Source organism: Oryza sativa, chromosome 5 (genome assembly GCF_034140825.1).
Source record: "Oryza sativa Japonica Group chromosome 5, ASM3414082v1".
NCBI lineage: Eukaryota > Viridiplantae > Streptophyta > Magnoliopsida > Poales > Poaceae > Oryza > Oryza sativa.
Window position 1 is genome coordinate 19210054 of NC_089039.1, and position 20125 is coordinate 19230178.

The 20125-nt window shown below is 45.8% G+C and overlaps 3 protein-coding genes across 3 annotated transcripts; 2 read left to right on the top strand and 1 right to left on the bottom strand.

Annotated features, from left to right (window-relative positions):
• Positions 1-463: 463 nt before the first annotated feature.
• On the bottom strand, positions 464-4279 carry LOC4338691 (peroxisomal adenine nucleotide carrier 1). The gene is made up of 5 exons (XM_015784815.3): positions 3816-4279; positions 2148-2379; positions 1911-2057; positions 1066-1232; positions 464-947 (listed from the first exon to the last, which is right to left on the bottom strand). Exons 1-5 carry the CDS (start codon positions 3968-3970, stop codon positions 656-658), a joined length of 993 nt encoding a protein of 330 aa, XP_015640301.1. The 5' UTR covers positions 3971-4279; the 3' UTR covers positions 464-655.
• Positions 4280-9585: 5306 nt separating this feature from the next.
• On the top strand, positions 9586-14502 carry LOC4338692 (leucine-rich repeat receptor-like serine/threonine-protein kinase At2g14510). Its single transcript, XM_015781929.3, has 8 exons — positions 9586-10321; positions 10721-11169; positions 11760-11895; positions 11981-12052; positions 12118-12186; positions 12275-12346; positions 13921-13992; positions 14092-14502. Exons 1-8 carry the CDS (start codon positions 9702-9704, stop codon positions 14132-14134), a joined length of 1533 nt encoding a protein of 510 aa, XP_015637415.1. The 5' UTR covers positions 9586-9701; the 3' UTR covers positions 14135-14502.
• A 1183-nt stretch (positions 14503-15685) lies between these two features.
• LOC4338693 (uncharacterized protein At5g19025) lies at positions 15686-19932 on the top strand. Its single transcript, XM_015782302.3, has 2 exons — positions 15686-16488; positions 19658-19932. Exons 1-2 carry the CDS (start codon positions 15746-15748, stop codon positions 19695-19697), a joined length of 783 nt encoding a protein of 260 aa, XP_015637788.1. The 5' UTR covers positions 15686-15745; the 3' UTR covers positions 19698-19932.
• The last annotated feature ends 193 nt before the right edge of the window (positions 19933-20125 follow it).

Genomic DNA, 20125 nt, shown 5'->3' on the forward strand with positions numbered 1-20125 from the left:
AAATGGATTTTTTTTTACACATAGAATATACAAAGAACAAATATTCTCAATTGTAAAAATTGAACAGAAAGATTACATGGAATCAATCAATTGCTACTTATTCCCACGTGCATCATTTCTTTTCTTTTACAAAAAATCCTTCAATTACCACTCATGTCCAACAAGTGTTTGCCACAAATACCACCACTCCTGCAACTGCAAGAAGTGTAAACACCATCTTTCATTTTTTTTTTGGTGCACATACAATGCCTTCGGCTGCTGAGTTCTGGCAGAACTCTAGTACTCTACACTAGACATCTGACATTACAAGATAAATTTATTGCAACTGATTCATTTCCAGCAAAGAAAGAAGGAATATGAACAGAACTGATATGTTTACACGCTACATACTATACGTAGTCACTACAACTAATTCGATCTGTGGAACACCTATTTCATTTCAATAGCTGTAGACATTCAGGGGTAAAAGAAGAAACAAACGAATTTATTCAGAAACATTCCCTGACGCTATTAAAAAGACCCCACATGTATGACGTGATGTTTTGCTTTTCTGTATCTGTTCCTTATTCCTGAGACTTATTCTTTGGTACAGGATCTCAAAATACCGCAATACCACATGGATTACATTTTCTTTACGAAGGGATAATGATAAAAGTTATGCACTCTTGATTCTCTTCTGAGAAACAAAGAGATATCGCCGCAGGGCAAGCAGTGAAATCCAAGTAAATCTTGAAATCTTCTCCTTTATCATCAGCAGCAATGCAGAACTCAGGACAGTCTTGAGTATCTGAGCATGTAATCCTTTGAAGAAGCCTGGGATGCCTTCCTTGCTCCACATGGCATGCAAAGCGCCCAACATTGTTTTGGGAGATTTTGATTTTCCTGGCCTTTCAGATTCATCGTCATCATCCTCATCAGGGTCTGCAGCCTGAATCATGACCTTGCACCTGTTTGATAATGATGTCATATAATTTATATGGTGATAATAATTTATATGTAGCATTGGCAAGCAAAATCAGGTGGAAAGGTCCAGATGTACATCTTCTGAGAAAAAAGAAGGTTCACCTGATTAGTGGGTAGGTTAATATTGTAGCAACACTTTTTGAGATGGCACCAAGGAGAAATGCTGAGAAAGCAGAAAGAGCAACTGGTGAAGAACCACCCCCTGCTTCTGCATTTTTACGTCTCTGTCTCTGAATTAGCTTCTGCTTGAGCTGATCAAATACAGTATACTGCAACAGACAGGTAATGGCAACCATAAAATAATTGTCAATTGGTGCGTGCAAAGAATAAAAGTGAAGCTAATAAGTCCGAAATCCAGTTCTAGGTGTTTCTTAGAGCTTATTTGTTACAAATTCCACACAGACATCAGCCATGTCATTGAAGTGATCTTATATTAGAAATGTTTTTTTTATAACACGTTATCTTGTCTGCAATTTTTAGGCAGATAATATATACATGATACTTGAACTAAATGAAGTTTCTTCAATTACAGAACTAGAATAACATTTACAACTGAATCAGATAGGAAGAAAGTTTAGTGCAGGCCCACACATCATTTTTGTAGTAGTAGTTAGCTATACTCAATTCTACTAGTAAACAAACTTGAAGCAGCTCACACATGAAGTTCTGCAGTTCCTCCATTGTTGAGCTCAGGATATTCTTAATTATTAAGTCAAAAGGCACGAGAGTTGCATTTCATTTATATGCAAATACAGTATAGTTCACAACCAGTCAACAGTACAATAGTTTTGCCCCTTCCTGTGTTTTTCAAACAAATGAATTTGTGACTTTCACTAAAGCTTGCAGATAAATGACTGTATAACTGCCATTTTTAAAAGCATCTCAGTACATATGTTTCTATACATACAAAAAAAAGAGAGAATTTGAACAATGCAGAACCTTTGTACCTGAATAGAAGGATTACACGTTAGTATAAGAGAAATTCCCAAGCCATCAAATGCCTCAAGCCAAGTGCCTTCGGCAAGAGTTGCCCGCAGCCCTTTGGACTTTCCAAAGGCACTTGTTTGCATTCTAGAAGATGCTGTATCTAGTGGCTGAAAACACAGGAGAGATGAACACATAAAGGTCAGCAGGTAAAAACGATTTTCAGTGAATGGTAGCTAATTACTTATGGCGTTAGTTACCTGAGTAACAACAACTGTGCAAGCACCAGCAGCAGCTGCAACTAACAAGTTCGCTTTTGTGCCGATAGACTTTGCTCCACTCTTCTCCAAGTAGAGTCTTTTAAAGTAGCTATAGCCATAAAAGTAAACGAATTGTGAAATGAAAGATTGGATGTTCTTTGTCTTAAGGCCCTGATATAGGGATAGAATTTGTCTTTTCTGAACAGCTTCCCAAAAGACATCTGAAAGATTCCTGGAAAAAATAAACACGTGAGGTCACTTATTGTATGAAACAGAGTAACTCAGAACTTCAGAAGAGATGGAACACCATGAAGGCCTGGATGCCAGGACATACATCAAACGCTGGCAAAAATGCATGACACCCAAATCAATTTAACTTTTTTAAGAGTATAAAGGTGCAATCAAGTGAGGTACCAATATGTGAAAATGTCAAGGTCAATGCACATCCCAAATGCTACAAAGAGTTAGCTGGCAAAACCTAATGAATAAGGAATTAACTGGACCATATCATCCAGGTGGATGTTATGGAAGAGAAAAATAACATGTACATGCCAAAGTCCCTCTACAATCTTATATCTTGTGGTGGAGCGATCGGTAAACAAAATATGGAAAGGCAAAATACCTCTCAAGATTAAGATCTTTGCATGAAAATTATTTCTTAGTGAGCTTCCTACTGATGTGGAGGGTAGTGACCTTGAATAAAAATATATAGCTTTTGTGGTATACTTGAGGTTCAAGATCATTTGAATTTTTCAGCGCTCTATGACCTGCTCTGTATGCCTAACTAACCTGCATGAACTAAATGCTGGCTGCTGTTGTCTTTTGGTAATTTCTCTTTGAATCTGGTGGTGTCTCCTAATATGTACTATATGTTGCTTTTAGTGCCAGAGATGCTCCCAACTCTATTCTCTTTCATATTATCTCCTGAAAAACTCTGGCTTTCAATACAAGCAGGTATTGGACCCCTTTGGTTCAGGAAAAAATTACAAGGTATTTCCACCCACTGATTATTTTTTTCTTTTTCATGACTAGTCCATTGATTGGCCACAGAAAAAAAATCTCTATATGCATAACCCTTCTCTCTCTTTTTTTTTTCTCTTTGTGGGGTGCATAATCCTTCCTATTTGGTTAAACCATTCTATAACCAACACCTATTGGTGGGCAACTGGGAGCTGAACCAAACAATCTCCAACCAATCAACATAGTGCCAACATACTATACGATTCCAGATTAAGTGAACTCCTTGTGAAGTGTGAGCCTAATTCAGAGATATAATGCAAACACTAGGTCTAAAGTTCCTTTCCCCCCTTCTAACAACAAAGCTGGCGAAAGGAGACATGGCTGGGGTTTTTCTGCATCCTTTGGCCACCAAATAAGAAATCAACGACAGTTCTATCCCAGGGAAATTATCAACTGGCCTATGCGAAGATCACGACATCCGCCGCTAACGCCAGGTTATCCACGTCAATCGGACCAGTGCATCACGATCAGCCCAAACACTGAATCAGTAGCAGCCAGATCCCAATTCCGACGGGTCGCCTGCCTCTCGATCGAGAACCCGGCGATCTCCCCAGCAAGCTCCTGACAAGGGGATCAGCAATCCACCACATGGCGAAGAGAGGGAGAGAGAGAGAGAGAGAGAGAGGAGCCGCTGGCTGAGCTGCTTACCTGTACTTGTGCGCGCCCGGCTGCGTCTGGAGCTCGGCCTGGAACTTGGTCTTGCAGGTGTCGAGCGGGTAGAGCACGGTGGTGCTGACGAGCGCGCCCACCGCCCCGGACGTGGCCTCCGCCACGCTCTCCCAGTCCACACCATCCCCCGCCATCTCTCCTCCCTCTCCCTCTCCCGCCCGCCCCCGACGAGATCGATCCCTAACTCGCGAGCGGCGTGCGGCGTGGAGAAATCGCGCGGGGAGCGAGCGAGCGAGAGCCGAGAGGAAGAGTAATAAGAGGAAGAGAAATCGCGGGGTAAGTAGCAGCAGCAGCAGCAGCAGGAGGAGGGATAGAAGATGGAGACGGCACGGCAGCGGGATGGCTGGCGGGCGGGCGCGCGCTGTGGTGTGCGAGGGAACGGGGATGATGTGGAGAGAGGACGAGACGGCCGCCGCGGCGCGGAGTCGTGCCCGTGCAAACTCGTGTTGGCTTTGGCTGGCGCTAGTACTTGACTACTGAATAGTTGTCGTGCGCCACGAGGGGTGTTCCCGCGAATCTGCGATGCGTTATCTGGCCAGTAGTCCGCGCGCGCGGCTGTGTACCGTGTAGTGTAATCCCGGGTCGCGTGCAGAGCAGTGGTGTGGTCGCGTGCGCGTGGAACGGTGGGGGAGTCGCGGCGGCGTGGTGGGTGGGTGGGGTGGGGGAAGTGACCGAGGGAGTGGTGGGCGGAGGGTCGGGGACGGTGAGGACGGGAGTCGGAACGGGGTGGCGCGACCGGAGGAGACCGCGAGACCGGTCCGTCGTCGTCGTGCAGGTGCAGTCGCTTCGCTTCGACACGTGAAACGCGTGCCCGGCGTGCGAGTGCGAGAGTTGCCGGTTGGCGGCGCGGCGGTCAGCGCGGATCGTGTTTTTTTTTATACTCTTCTCCGTCACGTTCACGTTGGGATCTTCGTGACAACACGTCGGGGTCTTCGTGACAACCGAGAGATAGTTGTAGTCATAGGTCCTATTTAGTTCTAAAGTTTTTTTCCAAACTTCCAACTTTCCATCACATCAAACTTTTCATACACATAATTTTTCAGTCACATCATTCTAATTTCAACCAAACATCCAAACTTCAGTGTGACTAAACACTTCTATACTGGTGGGGATAACCCATCGGCAAGATCACATCTGGGATATCTGATCAAACTACCGGCATTAGTTGGTGCATTGGTGCGCTATGCATTTGTGCGTGCATTAGTTGGTGCATTGGTGGAGCACCCGTTCGCTGAGATGTGATGTTCGGTGTGCCATGATGATAGTGAATCTGTGAATGCTGCGTTGGTCAATTGCCAATCAGCACAACCTCACACCGGCTAACCTATGCGGACGCAGCAATTTTGCCTGCATAAGCTAATGAAAGATCTCGCTTAGAGTTGCTCGTGCATATTATTTGAGAAAGGGATTGCTGGTCCCAAAAATTGACAGCAATTTTTCGTTCTTGCAACGGGAAAGAGTAACACCCTGTACGCTTCGTGACTGCCACATGGGCGTACGGAGGGCAACCTATCCGTTCACTGTACTCCCTCCGTTCCAAAATATAGCAACTTAGAATCGGATGGGACGTATCCCAGTACTACAAATCTGGACAGGAGACATGTCCAAATTTATAGTACTATGATACATCACATACGATCCTAGATTGTTATATTATGGGACGGAGGGAGTAGCTACCTGTGGTCTGTGCCTCCTTTTGCTACCTTCCGACAATCCGACGAATGGTTTGGTGCACGAATCACGATCGACAGCTCACAGGAGGGTAGGACTTCGACCGGAGCTGCTCGCCAAGACGCCAGCCGGCCCACCTTTTTGCTAACCTTGGCTCGCAAGCCCAGAGTCTAGGCCCAAGTGCATCTCTTTTCCTTCGAGTGAAATTAGGCTTACACTAGCCCATTCAACGCAGATTTTTCTATTGGGGAAAAGTACACCGAAGGTCCCTCAACTTGTCATCGGGATAAAAAACGTCCTCAAACCACAAAACCAGATATTCGGGGTCCCTTAACTATACAAAACCAGTCACCCGAGGTCCTTCGGCGGTTTTGACCCTGGTTTTAGTCTACGTGGCGGTTGAGTCAGCGTGGGACCCACGTGGGCCCCACGTATTAGGATGCCACCTCATCACCTCTCTTATTTCCCACTCTTCTCCCTTTCTCTCTCTTTCACTTTTCTCAGGCCGGCCATGGGCGGCGCTGTGGGGAGGAGGCCGCCGGGGGGAGGGGAGAGAGGAGGTCCGGCGGCCGGCGTCGCGCCGGTGGAGGAAATGCCGCCGTCCGCATCCAACGCGCGCACCGGCTGCTGCCACACCTTCCTCCTCCCCTCCACCTCGCCGCCGCCCGAAACAGCATCGGCTGGGGCACCCGGCACCCATGGTGGAGGCGGCCGGATCCGGCGAGGGCACGCCGGCTGGCGTCGTGCTAGCCCCTGCAAGGAGTCGAAGGTCGTCGAGATGGCTGCAGGCAAACGGTGGGCAACGTGCCGCGGGCGACGGTGGCCGGCGGCGGCATGGATGACGACGGGCCTTCTGCGGCGGAGATGGAGGACGCGGAACCGTGCCCGGATCTAGCCGTCCCATGGCCGGATTCGAAGCTCCCGCGTTGAATCTTGCCAATGGCGGCACGGCAACAACGGCGTCGGCGGCTGGACGGCGGGGAGGCAGCTAGCGCTGGCGGCGGGGCTGAGTGGTGGTGCCGGAGGTGGCGGCGGCGGCGTATGGTGGTGGTGGTGGTGGTGGCGGCAGCAAATCCCGAGACCTGGTGGTGGTGGTGGTGGCGGCGGCGGCGGCCGACGAGGTCATGGTGGAGGCGGCCGGATCCGTGCTCGCGCTCATCCTCCTCCTCGTCCTCTTCACCGTCGCGGCGCGGGCGCAACAGGAGTACGAGGTCACCTCCTCCTCGTCCTCCTTGCCGTCGTGGCGCGGCGCGGGCGAGGGCCATCGGCCGCCGCCTCGGGCGAGGGCCATCGTTCTGCTCCTCCCCACTGCTCTACGCTTCCGCCGTCTTCATCTCCAACCTCCTCAACGTCACCGCCACCGCCGTCGACTCGGTCGCCCCTGTCGCCGCCGACCCCCTCGTCCTCACGTCCGTTGTCGGCGACCTCATCCCCACCCGCTGGCTAGCCTGCCCGAGAGGAGAAGTGAGAGAGGGAGAGAGAGACAGAGAGGAGGAAGGGAGGAGCGGCCATTGACGTGGCATGCTGATATGTGGGGCCCATGTGGGTCCCACGCTGACTCAGCCGCCACGTAGGACAAAACCAGGGTCAAAACCACCGATGCACCTAAAGTAAACGGTTTTGTAAATTAAGGGACATCAGATATCTGGTTTTGCGGTTAGGGGATGATTTTGTAACTCGATGACAAGTCGAGGGACCTTCGGTGTACTTTTCCCTTCTATCGGCCCTCTTCGGCCTGTTCTAGGCTGTGGCAATTAGTGCTTGAGCTATGGATCTGTCTAGTAAATCTATTTTAAATCCTATACTGATTTTGTGGAAAAAAAGTCCAAATCACCCTGAACAAACTGATGTGGCAAGTGGCAACCACGGAGAGTTCGAGTTCCAATACAATACAATTAACCTTTTTCTAAGTAAAATGACCCAGCCCTATGTTGTTGAGGTATGCAATTCTAAATGCATACGTTAACTGAACATTACTTTAGCTCCACAAATTAAGAGTAAAATGGAAATTGATACCTAGGTAACCGTGTAGTGATAAATATTTTCAAATTTTCAAAAGTGGTGAAAACAACGAAGAAGCGAATTTCAAAATATAAGTATTTTTTAGATTGGTACGAATATTTAGAAAATAGATAGAAATAATTGAAGAAAATTTATGATTGGTTGAGAAAAAAAGTTGGTGAATAAACTAAATGGATAATTGTTACAGAGGATAAATATGACACTTTAGAGGAAGACTCAGAGGACGAACAGAGGTTGAGAGATAAAGATCGATAGAGAAACAACTTTATTCAAAATAAGGTGCTATGTTAAAATAATATCTATATTTTGGGACATATTAAGTAGTAAGTTGGTTTCCAGTATTTTTTTTAATGAACTGCACCAGACACTCGTGTTGTTTCATTGAATGGAGTAGGAAAAAACACAAGGCTAAAACCCTGGAAAGGCAGTAGCCAGGAACGAAAAAAAAAACACCACCGTGCACCAATATTGCCTACACACAAGTACACAACAACGCTAGCATTGGACCAGATGCCGCTAGACCAACAACGAAACTACCGCTGAACCGCACTAAACCAAACCCTAACAGCCGAACACCAAACTCAAACTCTATTCACATCTTCGGGATTGAAGGGGAAGAGGGTGAAAGAGAAAAATGGATCCGCTCTCCCCCACAAGGCCCGCCAATATGATCAACTTGCAGAATTTAGGGTGTCGTAGTAAGAGGACAAACATATAGAGAGAGTACACACAAGCTGTCAGAGAGAAGTTTTGGTAAGGAGGCCTCCTAGACGACATCTCCAGGAAGAAGAGTGACAATGAGCACTGACGCCACCTTCCCTTGAGACCTCAAGGAGAACCAAGACATGGTTTTCACCAGGAACGACTCAAAAACGGCCCTAGGAGGGAGAACGACACCAGAAGCGTTGTCATTGCTTGCCCGGCATGGCCGGGCTAGGTTTACACCTGCCGCTCTCCCTAGTCAATTCGCAGCTATTGCTCCACCACCGACTATCCTATCTCAATGCGTGGACACTGCTGTACCGATGACCCCCGCCAACCAGCCTCCGCATACCTTTGTGGCACACTGTCGTCGTCGCCCTTCTTATCATCGCCGCGTTGACCTCCGACGATGTCAGCCAGGGCGGCCTCCTTGCCGTCGCCTGCATTGACCTCTTGACGCCAATCTCCAACTGTTGTCACCTGCGCCGATGTCACCTGCGTCGCCCTCCCGCTGTTGTCGTTGTCTCTACGAGCCGGCCGCTGCCGCTGTCTATGTCGCGCTAACTCTGGCCAGATTTATCGTGGGGGGTTCGGAAACGGGTAGGGATGTAGATCTGGGCACGGCCATGCCGAATCAGCGAACTCCATCACCGCTCGCTGTCCATGCACGGATATGTCCGACTGCGCCATCATTGTCTCCGCTAACGCCATTGCTCCCTACCCCTTCCTGTCACTAAGAGTCACTGTACAGGGGGACGACCTCCCTTGCTAGAGAGGCCAAATCCCGACCCGGGGAGGAGGGAAGAGGCACCAGATCTGACGGCTTCGTGCGTGGTGCACACCCTCTGCCCTGCCGCCTTCTCTCTACCTTATGCTGCCTCTGTGCTCTCCGTCCCGGCACCGGCACGACACCTCCGCCTTCTGAGTCGCCTCAGTACTCCCATCCGATACGACGTCCTCAGAGAAGAAGCATCATACCCCAATCGTTCTTACACTGTTTAGTTTTGACTACCACACTTATGTACCGATCAGGTGGAGGAGGAAGAAGAGAGTGGCGACGGCAATGGCGGTTGGTATAGTTGTTCAGGCCATCTTTTAGGTGGGACCAACGCGGGCGGTCTCCCGTACTTGGAGGTTGGAGGTATCGTGCATCCGAACGACAGACTTCACCCGGTGAGTTCGGCCTCGTGGAACCGGTACGGTTGCAACACCACCGAAAAGCGCCCGCAAACCCGCGTCGCGTCACCATGCCAAGCTGTCCCAACCGTACACGCTCCCGCGACACCCCGCCGACCGCGTCCATCCTCAACCCCTCTCGTGCTCTTGACCGCGCCCACCTTCTCCGGCCCGCGCCGGCCGAGCCAGAGTCAACCACGCCCGCACAACGCGAAAACACCGCGTTTCCCCCACCATTTCCGCCCGAAATCAACCGGGCCAAAAAAAAAAAAAAAACAGCACACCGCCGACGAGATGCGCCTCCACCTCGCCCTCCTCGCCGCGCTCCTCACCCTCGCCGCCGCCGCCCAGCCGCCATTCCGCGGCTACTACTACCTGCTCGACTGCGGCGCCGCGGCGTCCACCACCGACAGCCGCGGCCTCGAGTGGCTCCCCGATGGCGGCTACGTCACCGGCGGCGAGCCCCACCAGCTCCCCGACCAGGGCCTCCTCGACCCGGCGCTCGCCACCCGCCGTGACTTCCCGCACGAGCCCGGGAAGAAGTTCTGCTACGAGCTCCCCGTCGACCGCAACCGCCGCTACCTGCTCCGCCCCACCTTCTTCTACGGGGCCTCCTCGCCGCCGCCGCCCGTCTTCGACCTCATCGTGGACGGCACCTTCTGGACCGCCGTCAACACCACCGACGACGTCCTCGCCGGCAGCGCCTCCTACTACGAGGCCGTCTTCGGCGCGAGCGGCAGGAACATGAGTTTCTGCCTCGGCGTGAACCCGGACTACACCAGCGCTGGCCCTTTCATCAACGCGCTGCAGGTGATCCAGCTTCACGATTCGGTGTACAACGCCACGAACTTCACTACCAGCGCCATGGGGCTCATTGCGCGTACCAAGTTTGGCTCCACCGACGGTGTTGAGAGGTGAGTGCTCGATCACTCTTGCCTTCACTATTATGAACTTCTGCAGTCCCCATTAGGTCCTCTATTACGATTAGCTTAGTGATGAAATGTTGAATGGGGATTACATGATTCACTAGAAGTGAGTATGTTTATTGACTGCAAAGCTGAGCCAATCTTGATATGATGGACAATGATGTGTATTCATAGGTTATAGGGATAAATGAAAATTTTGAAACAAATAAGTAATACTCTTTGGATCATTTTCTTTGATGGACTGAATAACTCAAGTTTTTAGGTTATCTTCTCACGGGTTAATGTGGAGTGATATGCTGTGTTATATTCATGTATTAATTTCTTATGTATGTAAATTTCACAAGATCTGTACAAGTTTTTGACCTGTTTTCCTATATTCAAACTTAGGTACCCTAATGACACCTTCAATCGGTATTGGCAGCCATTCCCAGACAGTAAACATGCAGTCAGTAGTACCCACAATGTCACATCGGCTGATTTTTGGAATCTTCCACCTCCTGGGGTGTTTAATACAGCTTTGGTGGCAGAACAAGATGCACCCTTGGTGCTGCAATGGCCTCCAATACCTCTCCAGAATGATAGCTATTATGTTGCTCTTTATTTTGCTGATACAGTCTCTGAGAGTTCAAGGACCTTTAATGTATATATAAATGATTACAGCTTCTATGAAGGCCTAACAGTAACATCAGCTGGTCTTTCTGTCTTTGCAACACAATGGATTCTCTCAGGCTTGACCAGAGTTATTTTGGCTCCTATTTCTGGCCTTCCTCCACTTATCAATGCTGGTGAAGTCTTTGGACTTTTCCCACTAGGAGGATACACATTTCCTCGGGATGGTATGTCAGTCGCTACATATATTTTTTCTTCCATTTGTATCTTTTTTCGTAATAGGTTAAACTAAATGACTAAAATTCGTGGCAGTATGATCCAATACAAGCTGTTGCTAACCAAATAATCAACTTATGTATTATGCCTTTGGTGGCACTTATGTGGCCAACAAATCATCATTATATATGTAGCAGCAGGTCATCAAAATATGTTTTATGGAAATTTGTTGCTGCATATCAGGTCATGGGACTCGCAAAAAAAAGGGCCACAGTACATTTCACTTTGTAACTCTGTGAGGTGTTAATGTTGTAGCATCACCTATATTTAGATAATGGAAGTATTATTTCCAGCCTTTGCACCAACTAGGATCCATACATCCATATTTGTGGACACCAGAATTTGAACCTTGGTGGGTGGATTCATGCACCCATGACTCCACCACCACAACAATGGTGCTTCCTTAAGTATCTGTATTGAACTATTGACTGATTTTTTTGGTAATGCACCAAGTTGCTTTTACTTGATTACCACCTTTGAATAGTCTGCATATGCATATTTTTATTAGATTAACGTATTAATTACTCCACAATTTCTGCAGCACATGCCCTGGAAGCTATTAAGAGAAGCCTTCAAAATATACCTGATGATTGGAATGGAGATCCATGTATGCCTCATGGATATGCTTGGACTGGAGTTACATGTGATAAAGGCCAAATACCACGTGTCATCTCACTGTGAGTTATCCTCATGGTGCTTATATTATTTGATTTTATTCTTTTCCCCTTTGTGGTAACAATTTTCTGTATTGGTTTACACCAGGAACTTTTCAAGTATGGGCCTCTCTGGATATCTTTCATCTGATATTGCAAGGCTCACCGCTCTGACTGATATGTAAGTTCTGCTGCATATATATCAAACTGAGTGAATGCCAAAATTAACACTATTTCCATGAACAGATCTTTTGCAAACAATAGCTTGTCTGGACCTATTCCAAATCTCAGCAACCTGAGGAATCTCACAAGACTGTAAGCTATTCCTTAGCTAGTCAATTCCCAAACTATTTGAATAATGCTTACTTATCCACTACTTAGGAAAAAAAACTCTTTTCTGTAGGCACCTGCAGGACAACAAATTAAATGGAACAGTACCGCAGACACTGGGGATAATCACATCTTTGCGTGAACTGTAAGTTGACTTGTATAGCTTTTCGTTTATGGTTTGACATTATAATTTCATACTATGTTGATTGTGTCAATATTTTTTTTCATTTGAATACAGTATATACAGCTTCTGCAATTTTTTTTAGCAAAGGGCAAGAGCCCTCCATTTCCATTAATAGAAATGAAAAAGGATCTACCACAGTCTAGAGAAAGAACGATATACAGCTTCTGCATAGCATGTTTATAATTGTCTTAAAATTATACTGTATTCAACATAATGTTATTTCTTGTGCGTTTGAAGAAAACAGTGAAGTTGACACTCAATGCAAAGGAGGGAGTGTTTAAAAAGAGCTCTGCCATTGCTCATCCAGTGAACTACACTGGGAATTATTAGAACTACACTGGGAATTATTCTATTTACTAGATATATATGTGTGGTGTGATGCTAGGAAATCAGCCGCCGCTTGCCCTTTAATGGCCTTCTGCAATACAGAACCTTTCATTAAATTAATGTTATTAATTTGCAATGCACTACCACGTGGATATACAGAAAGTGAAATGACACAATATAAATTTCCAGTACTTCATTTTTAGTATATAGGATCTTACATGACATGCTTTCTCCAATTCGCAATATCTTCCTATGATTTTGAAGTGGGGAGAGATGAGGCTTTGGATTAAGTCCTTCAATAGAGGTAGCAATAGCATGGTACAGCAGTATTTCCATTTTGCTTGATACTTCTGTTGGTCTGTGCATTGTAAGCACAGGTCATTTTTCCTTTGTGTATTTCTCCCTTCCTACCCTCCCTACACATCTTCATTCTCCTTTTCAAACTCTAAAATTGGTGCAATTGGGGCCAACTACCTCTTGCCAGTCCACTTTCTTTTGATTCTCAATTGCTCAAAGAGAGTGGTGCTGTTCAACACAGTTGCCCTGATTCACAATTTAATGTTTTTGAAAAGTGAAAATGGAGTGATAAAATAGCAAATCACCTGCCACAATTAGTTAAATTATATGCATATCTAGTGAACAAAAAGCATTGATAGATTCATTTCAAAGTGCTTTCGAAACATATCTGTTTTGTAGCCATTGAGAATATATTGCAAGAGAAAATAATGGTCAAGTATAATTCTGAAGGCTATGCCAAATCAAAATATGCACTATAAAATTGGACAGAGGGATTAACACTTGACTGAAAAAAGAAATAGGGTACCTGCATAGTACTTGACCCCTTGAAGTATGACAGCAGGCATATTTAGCACCAAAGGTGTAGATGATGTTTATGCTTTCTTTTGTTAAAAAAGATGGATCAAAGCATTAGGTTTTCCACTTGCTTGATTCAATTTCCTGTTTAACCTGGCCATGCAATTTAACCTGTCCATGACATGCTTGTACCATTTTATGTGGTTTCATCGAGGTTTATGCTTGTACCATGTTATGTCAGTTTCATGCTTTATTCTTTGGTGCAATATGATATTGTCAACAAGATGATCTTGAATGTCCATATATGCTTATTGGATTTCATAACCAACATGATGTTTCACCACCTTGTTAGAACAGCCATTTGACAATCTGTTAAAATGTTTCTCTTCATCCAGATTCTTGCAGAACAATGAACTGGATGGAGCAGTTCCACTGAACTTGCTGTTGAATCAAGGTTTGACTTACCAGTAAGTCTCATTTGGTCTCTAGCTGAAAATCTATATTACTAAGGATCATATGTCCATACTCCATAGGATGCCTCTTAATTTCATTCGTATAATTGGTAGGTTTCTTCCGGGGAACAACTTTTTTCCAAGACCACCTCGCTGACAATCAGGCATTTTATTTGCAACCAATTGCTCCCAACTGTACTCAACAGAATTCAAAACTAGGAGGACAATTTGTCGATTCTTTGGGTGGCTACACCAAGATTTTGTTGCCGTTCTGTACATGAAAGCAAGTTTACAGTGTCAGATGATTTGGACCTAGTCAAAGCCGTTAGCAACGGTAGTGAATAGTAGAACTGATTGTACAGTTTGTTGTAGGTTACATTGTCAATATATTCAGGAGGAAGGGTTGTGATACCCAAGAAGTGTTTGATGATCTTTCGGGACATTGCCCTTGAAACTAGAACCGGATACTGTACTGTGAGGCTGTGAAAGGGGACACAATATATATGGTCTACGTCTTTTTTTTTCTTTTTGGTGCTTCAAATTATGCCATTTGTCATTTTGCCGACAACGACAACAAGTTCTGAACAGATGGTGCTTCCAGCATGAATTGATCTTAGAAAAAGCTTCAAGCAAAGGCACTAATCTCCCCTCTCTTTGTCCAAACACGCAAAAATCTGAATTCATTAGAAAAAAAGGATTAAATTTAAGTGGGATATCAAAATGATGCGAGGATGGATCAACATCTGTAGTTGGTGGAACGAAATAGTATTGTCGTTGGCCTGAAAGAGTTTTTAGATGAAACCACGATTTGTCAAAATGCATCCAAAACTTTGGGATGTCTGGATACAACAAATAGCAAAAGTTTTAGAGCATTTGAAAATTTTATCAAAGACATCTTTTCGTCTCGCTGAGTTCTAATGAGAAGTGGAACTATTCCATCCTTTTTCATAAGCACGCGTCTTAAACTATTAGGGCACCTGTAATGGTTATCTATAGGCTCTCTACAAGAGATCCATGTCAGCATATTTTTCTACTTAGAAGAGATTAAATGAAGAGAGAGAGCAAAACTATCTATCTACTAACCTGAAAATAGTCTATAGAGAAAAACGAGGCAATGGATTAGAGATCTATAAATACCCATGTAGACATACCATTGAAATGGTTTACTATTAATCTAGTCTATTGCTGAGATGTACATGTTTTATAGATAACACTTTACTTTACCATTGCGGATGCTCTTACATGTATGTTAATTGTAGCCAACGAGACACTGTACCTGCAACCACAGTTTAGCACATTCTAATTCGAAATCAAGAAAATGACGTCTAATAAGAATATTTTTACTTTAAATTAGATAGTTTTTAATTAAAATAACACACTGAGCTTCTCGAGTAAACAAAACAAACAAAAAAAAATCACCCTGAGCAAGTCAATTTGCGCACACACACCCCATCTGATTCATCAATAACAAAAGACATTGTTCCAATCCAGACGAAACTGATCTACTGATCCACCACCAACACCACCCGACCCAATCACAAACTGTGTGTTCCAAATTAAGCCATTAATTAATAAAACAATATCATTAGGATTAATCTCTCGATTAGAAAAATGAAAAGGGAAAGGCAAAGTCCGAAACGTCCAAAACCCCAACTCGCCGCAAGGGAGAAAGCCATTTACAAGGCAAGCAAGGAATCGGATCCCGATTAATCATCCGCCCAAGTGAGTCCACCCGATTAATCCACCGCCCCCCGGCGCCGGCCGCGTCATGCTCCGGCCATTCCCCTCCTCCAACCGCACCGCCGCCGCCGCCGCCGTCGCCGTCGCCGCCGCCCCCTTCGCCGCCGCGTCGGCGATGCCCCACCCGTCGTCGTCCTCCCGGTCGGCGGGCGGCGGGCACCACGTGCCGTCGGTCTACCCGCCGCCGCCGTCGTCGTCGTCGTCGTCGGCGTGCAGGCACACGCCGTCGTCGGCGACGCTCGATCTCCTCATCCTGCTGCTCGTGCTCTTCTCGGTCGCGTTCCTGCTCGCCTCCTCGCTCGCGCACGTCTCGCGCTCGCTGACCCCGCTGCTCGCCTCGCCCCCGGCCGCCGCGGCGCTCGCCTCCGCGGCGGCCGCGATGCCCTACCTCGGCGCCGCGGCGGCGCTCGCCGGGGCGACCTTCCTCTCCTGCAGCCGCCTCCCTCGCCGCCGCTGCCGCAACCCGCGGTGCCGGGGCCTCGTGAAGGCGCTCGAGTTCGATGTCCAGCTCCAGACCGAGGAGGCCGTGCGCGCAGGCACGGGGAGCACCAGTGGCGGCGCCGACGCCGCCATGTGGCGCGAGATCGAGGCGCTGCCGTGGAAGGGCGGGCAGGGTGGGAACAACCCGGATTACGAGTGCCTCCGCGCGGAGCTACGGCGGATGGCTCCACCAAACGGCCGGGCTGTACTGCTCTTCCGCAACCGGTGTGGATGTCCCATTGCTAAGCTGGAGGGCTGGGGTGTTCCAAAGAGCAAGCGCCGAAGCAAGAGGTGAGTGCCCGTTGACCATATGCCATTCCGTACAACTTCCATCAGATTAGTTCAGTTTCACCATTGCAAGATAGTTCCGACAATTTCCATGCTAGAATGCAAATCTGTTATAATACACTTCAGATAGCAAGAGCATTTCTGTCCTCAGCGTGGGGGGTACAAGTTAGTAATGTGTTTAGATGAAGATTATGTTTGCAGTTTGAGGTTATCTTGTTACATTATCATTAAATCTATATCTTTAGTGTCCTTTTATTTGTAAATGGGCAGTATGGCCATCTAGTTCTGTGTGATCTTCGGAGTGTGATTAGGGGATTTACCTGATTCATCTGTATCAGTATGTCGGTGTGAACTTTTTCATCTAGTTTTCCCTCCAAAACCAATGAATTCTGCCAATACTCCATTCAATGGTCTCCATGGTATTTTGGGCTATTTGGTTTGCGCTGAACCCTACCGTTGCTAAAATTTGGCCATGAGTTTGGGACTCAATAATTGTGGAAAATTAATTAGGCTGCAAGAGTAAATTGCTGTGCTGGAAAAAAAATGTAACCAAATGAATGCAGCATCCTGTTAACATGATCAAATATTGGCAAACATTGTTACCTAATTAATCTTATTTATCTTGTCTTTGTGGACATAATTCGAATTCTATTGCTACTTTTCTCAAGTACGCTGGGGTGTAAATGATTTTTTTTGGGACCATTGTTTCTCTTGATGCTAGGTACCATTATCATCCAGGGTCTAGCGGCCCTAAGCCTAACCCCATTTTTGGATAGACCTCAGCTGCACAATAACTTGCTTTTGCTTTAGTTGTTGCTTCGTGGAAAATGTTTAAACCAGTTATTTCATTCAGACCAGCTGGGTTTATAAGTTGGTTCGGCCTATCAAGATTTTCGAGGTGGTACTAAATTGATTAACTGCTGTTCTGCTCTATCGCTACCACCTACATGCTCATGCACTAGCTCCCTATTGGGCCACTAACAGGCCACAAGTGCTAGCTAGCTAGCTCCGTGTTCCTGGATCTGCTCTGCTTGATCTCTGATGTGCCAGCAGCCCCTTCCTGATTCGGGGCATCACATGCTACCATCCTCAACAAGCTGTATGTCCTCGAGAAACTAACTTACCTATTTCTGAGAAATGACTAGGATTTCCCCTTCTTAGCACACATTTGTTTCTCTAGTGCCCTACATACATGCCATGCCGTGTGCCCACTTTGGGACCACACGCGCCTTGCACTATATGCCCGAGCCCTTGGTCCACAACGAGAGTCTGTTGTAACTGCGAGGGTTGGCTCTTGCACCACTGTAAGTACAGGGTTGAGTGATTGACTCCGTTTCAGGCCTAACCCAATTTTGGATTAGAGCTCACCTGCGCAATTACTTCCTTTGGCTTTTTTCCTAATTTCACAGAATAAAGACTAAAGCTGTATTGTTCTGTTCATACCTGCCAGGTTTACAAGTTCGTTTGGCCCTATCTAAATTTCCGAGGTGGTACTAAATTGATTCACTGCTGCTACCCTGCTCTATCTCTACTGCTGCCGCAAGCTCATGCACTAGCTTCTGATTGGGCCACTACCAGCTCAGTAGTGCTAGCTAGCTCCTTGCTCCTGATCTGCTATTCTTGATCTCTGAGATGAGCCACCAGTCCACTTGGCCTTTTGGGGGTATTAAACACCAGCATGGGAACATGCCGGCATCTAGCCCCTAACCGTCATTGGGAGAAGCACTTGCTAGGCCAAAATTACTTATGTATATCTTAAGGCACTAATGTGTCATACCTTGTTTATAGACACACCTTATAGCACGTTTATACCATTTCTAAGAAAATCAGAAAACCAAAATCTTGAAATGAATTTTGACAATGGAGGGTTTGGAAGTACTGTGTTTGTGGTACTGATGCGATGAGGCGATACTGTCTATCGTTGTTTTATTTCAGTTTGGCATGACTTGAAAAATGCTGCACTGCTGCTGAGATTAATTGTGCTTCACGCACAATTTTTTTTATAAACCGCCTTGGTTTAGACTTTAGAGTACTGTTGATAGCTTGAGCTTTGTAGTTTCTGGAATCGGATTAAAAAAGGATCACCAATTTACATTAGTATCACTTCTGGATGGTTGAAGTTCATAATGAATGCTACTACTCTATCCTTACTGTCACTAATTCTGTTTCTCTAGGACACCAAGTGTCCTGGTATTGGTAGTAGCTTTTCGATTATACCAGTAGCATGTATGTGCTACCAGTTCAATTTTGTTCTCTAGCATATATCTAAGACTAAAATTGCCTGGTACAGCTTATAGGGCAATTATGACATGTAAATATGTGATCTCTGGCTCTCTGCTTAGACTTGTTAGTAGCATGCTCTTGCAGTATTTTTGTAGTATCTATAACTTTGCCTCGTAGCACCGTTGTACACGAAAAACGTTTTCGCTAAGTTATTATTTACCTTTATTGATTGATTGTTACCAAATTTTTTGAGGTCGGGTTCTCGTAACTCTACTTATAGCAAAAGAGTTGTAAAATTTATTTTCTTAAAAGTCCTTCCACTTCATTATCTTGTAATCTTTCTGATGACCTCATATCACACACACAATTTTTGCAACAGCAAAATGCATTCTGCTATGTCAACTCACGTTGACAGCCTGCTTCAGTTAAGAACGTGCAGGCTAGCTGTTCAGTTTGGTTATGCAATTGTATTTCTACTTTCTGAGTCTTAAGTTGGTTGGATTTGACTTGAAGATCGTTGCTACATTAGGATTTGCATAGTACTGGATTTTTTAGAAAAGGAATACATGGTACTGCATTGATTGGCAATTTTTTTGTATAGATGGAATCATGGAACATAGAAGGGCACATCTCTAGATAAATCAGATTAACTGGTGGTACTCTTGTGCATAATTTCTGAACGGAGATCTGGATCCAACATGAATCCCATCTAGTTTTTCTTTTAATTATGAAACTAACTGTTTATTATAGTTAAACTTTATCATACACAGTTGATTTTTAAATCCTTTTAAAAATAGCAGAAGTTTGGGTTTGGATTCAACCATCGCTAGTTCATTGCTAGCTTGTCTGTTAATCTTACCCTAAATACTAAGCATTCATTTACTGATTTTTTTTTCACCGGAAGACTAACCAAAGGGCGTGCTTTGTGTTTGAACTACCATGGTTGCAGGAGCACACTGGGCTTGCCAGCCGATGGAGGGGTCCGGTGAACAAAAGTCTGTTGGCCCCAATGGCAACATTGTTGCTTCAGGCTGCCATAGGGTGGAAACTGTTCAAATAATATACTTCCAGTGAAAAGATACACCGATTACAAGTGGTTGTGCCATGTTTGTATTGTAAGGCGGGATTGGTTGAAATCTCAAAGAAACACTGAAAAAGAAACAAACAGATGCAATAATAAAAGAACTGTGAAAAGGAATAAAAACATTGGATATATTCATGTCACGGTGTTCTGGTTGCCCTCTGCATTTCCTTGACCTGCATAGTGTGTGTAATATAACTCGCCTTGTCGGATGCCCTATGTACTCCCATGTCAGCATATGTCACGGAGTCGCTATTAAGCTGTCGATGGCTAGCTAGCCTGACCTGAGCTCTCCTTTATATCCCCTGGTGTTTGGTTGGTGGCCTGATTTTTGCT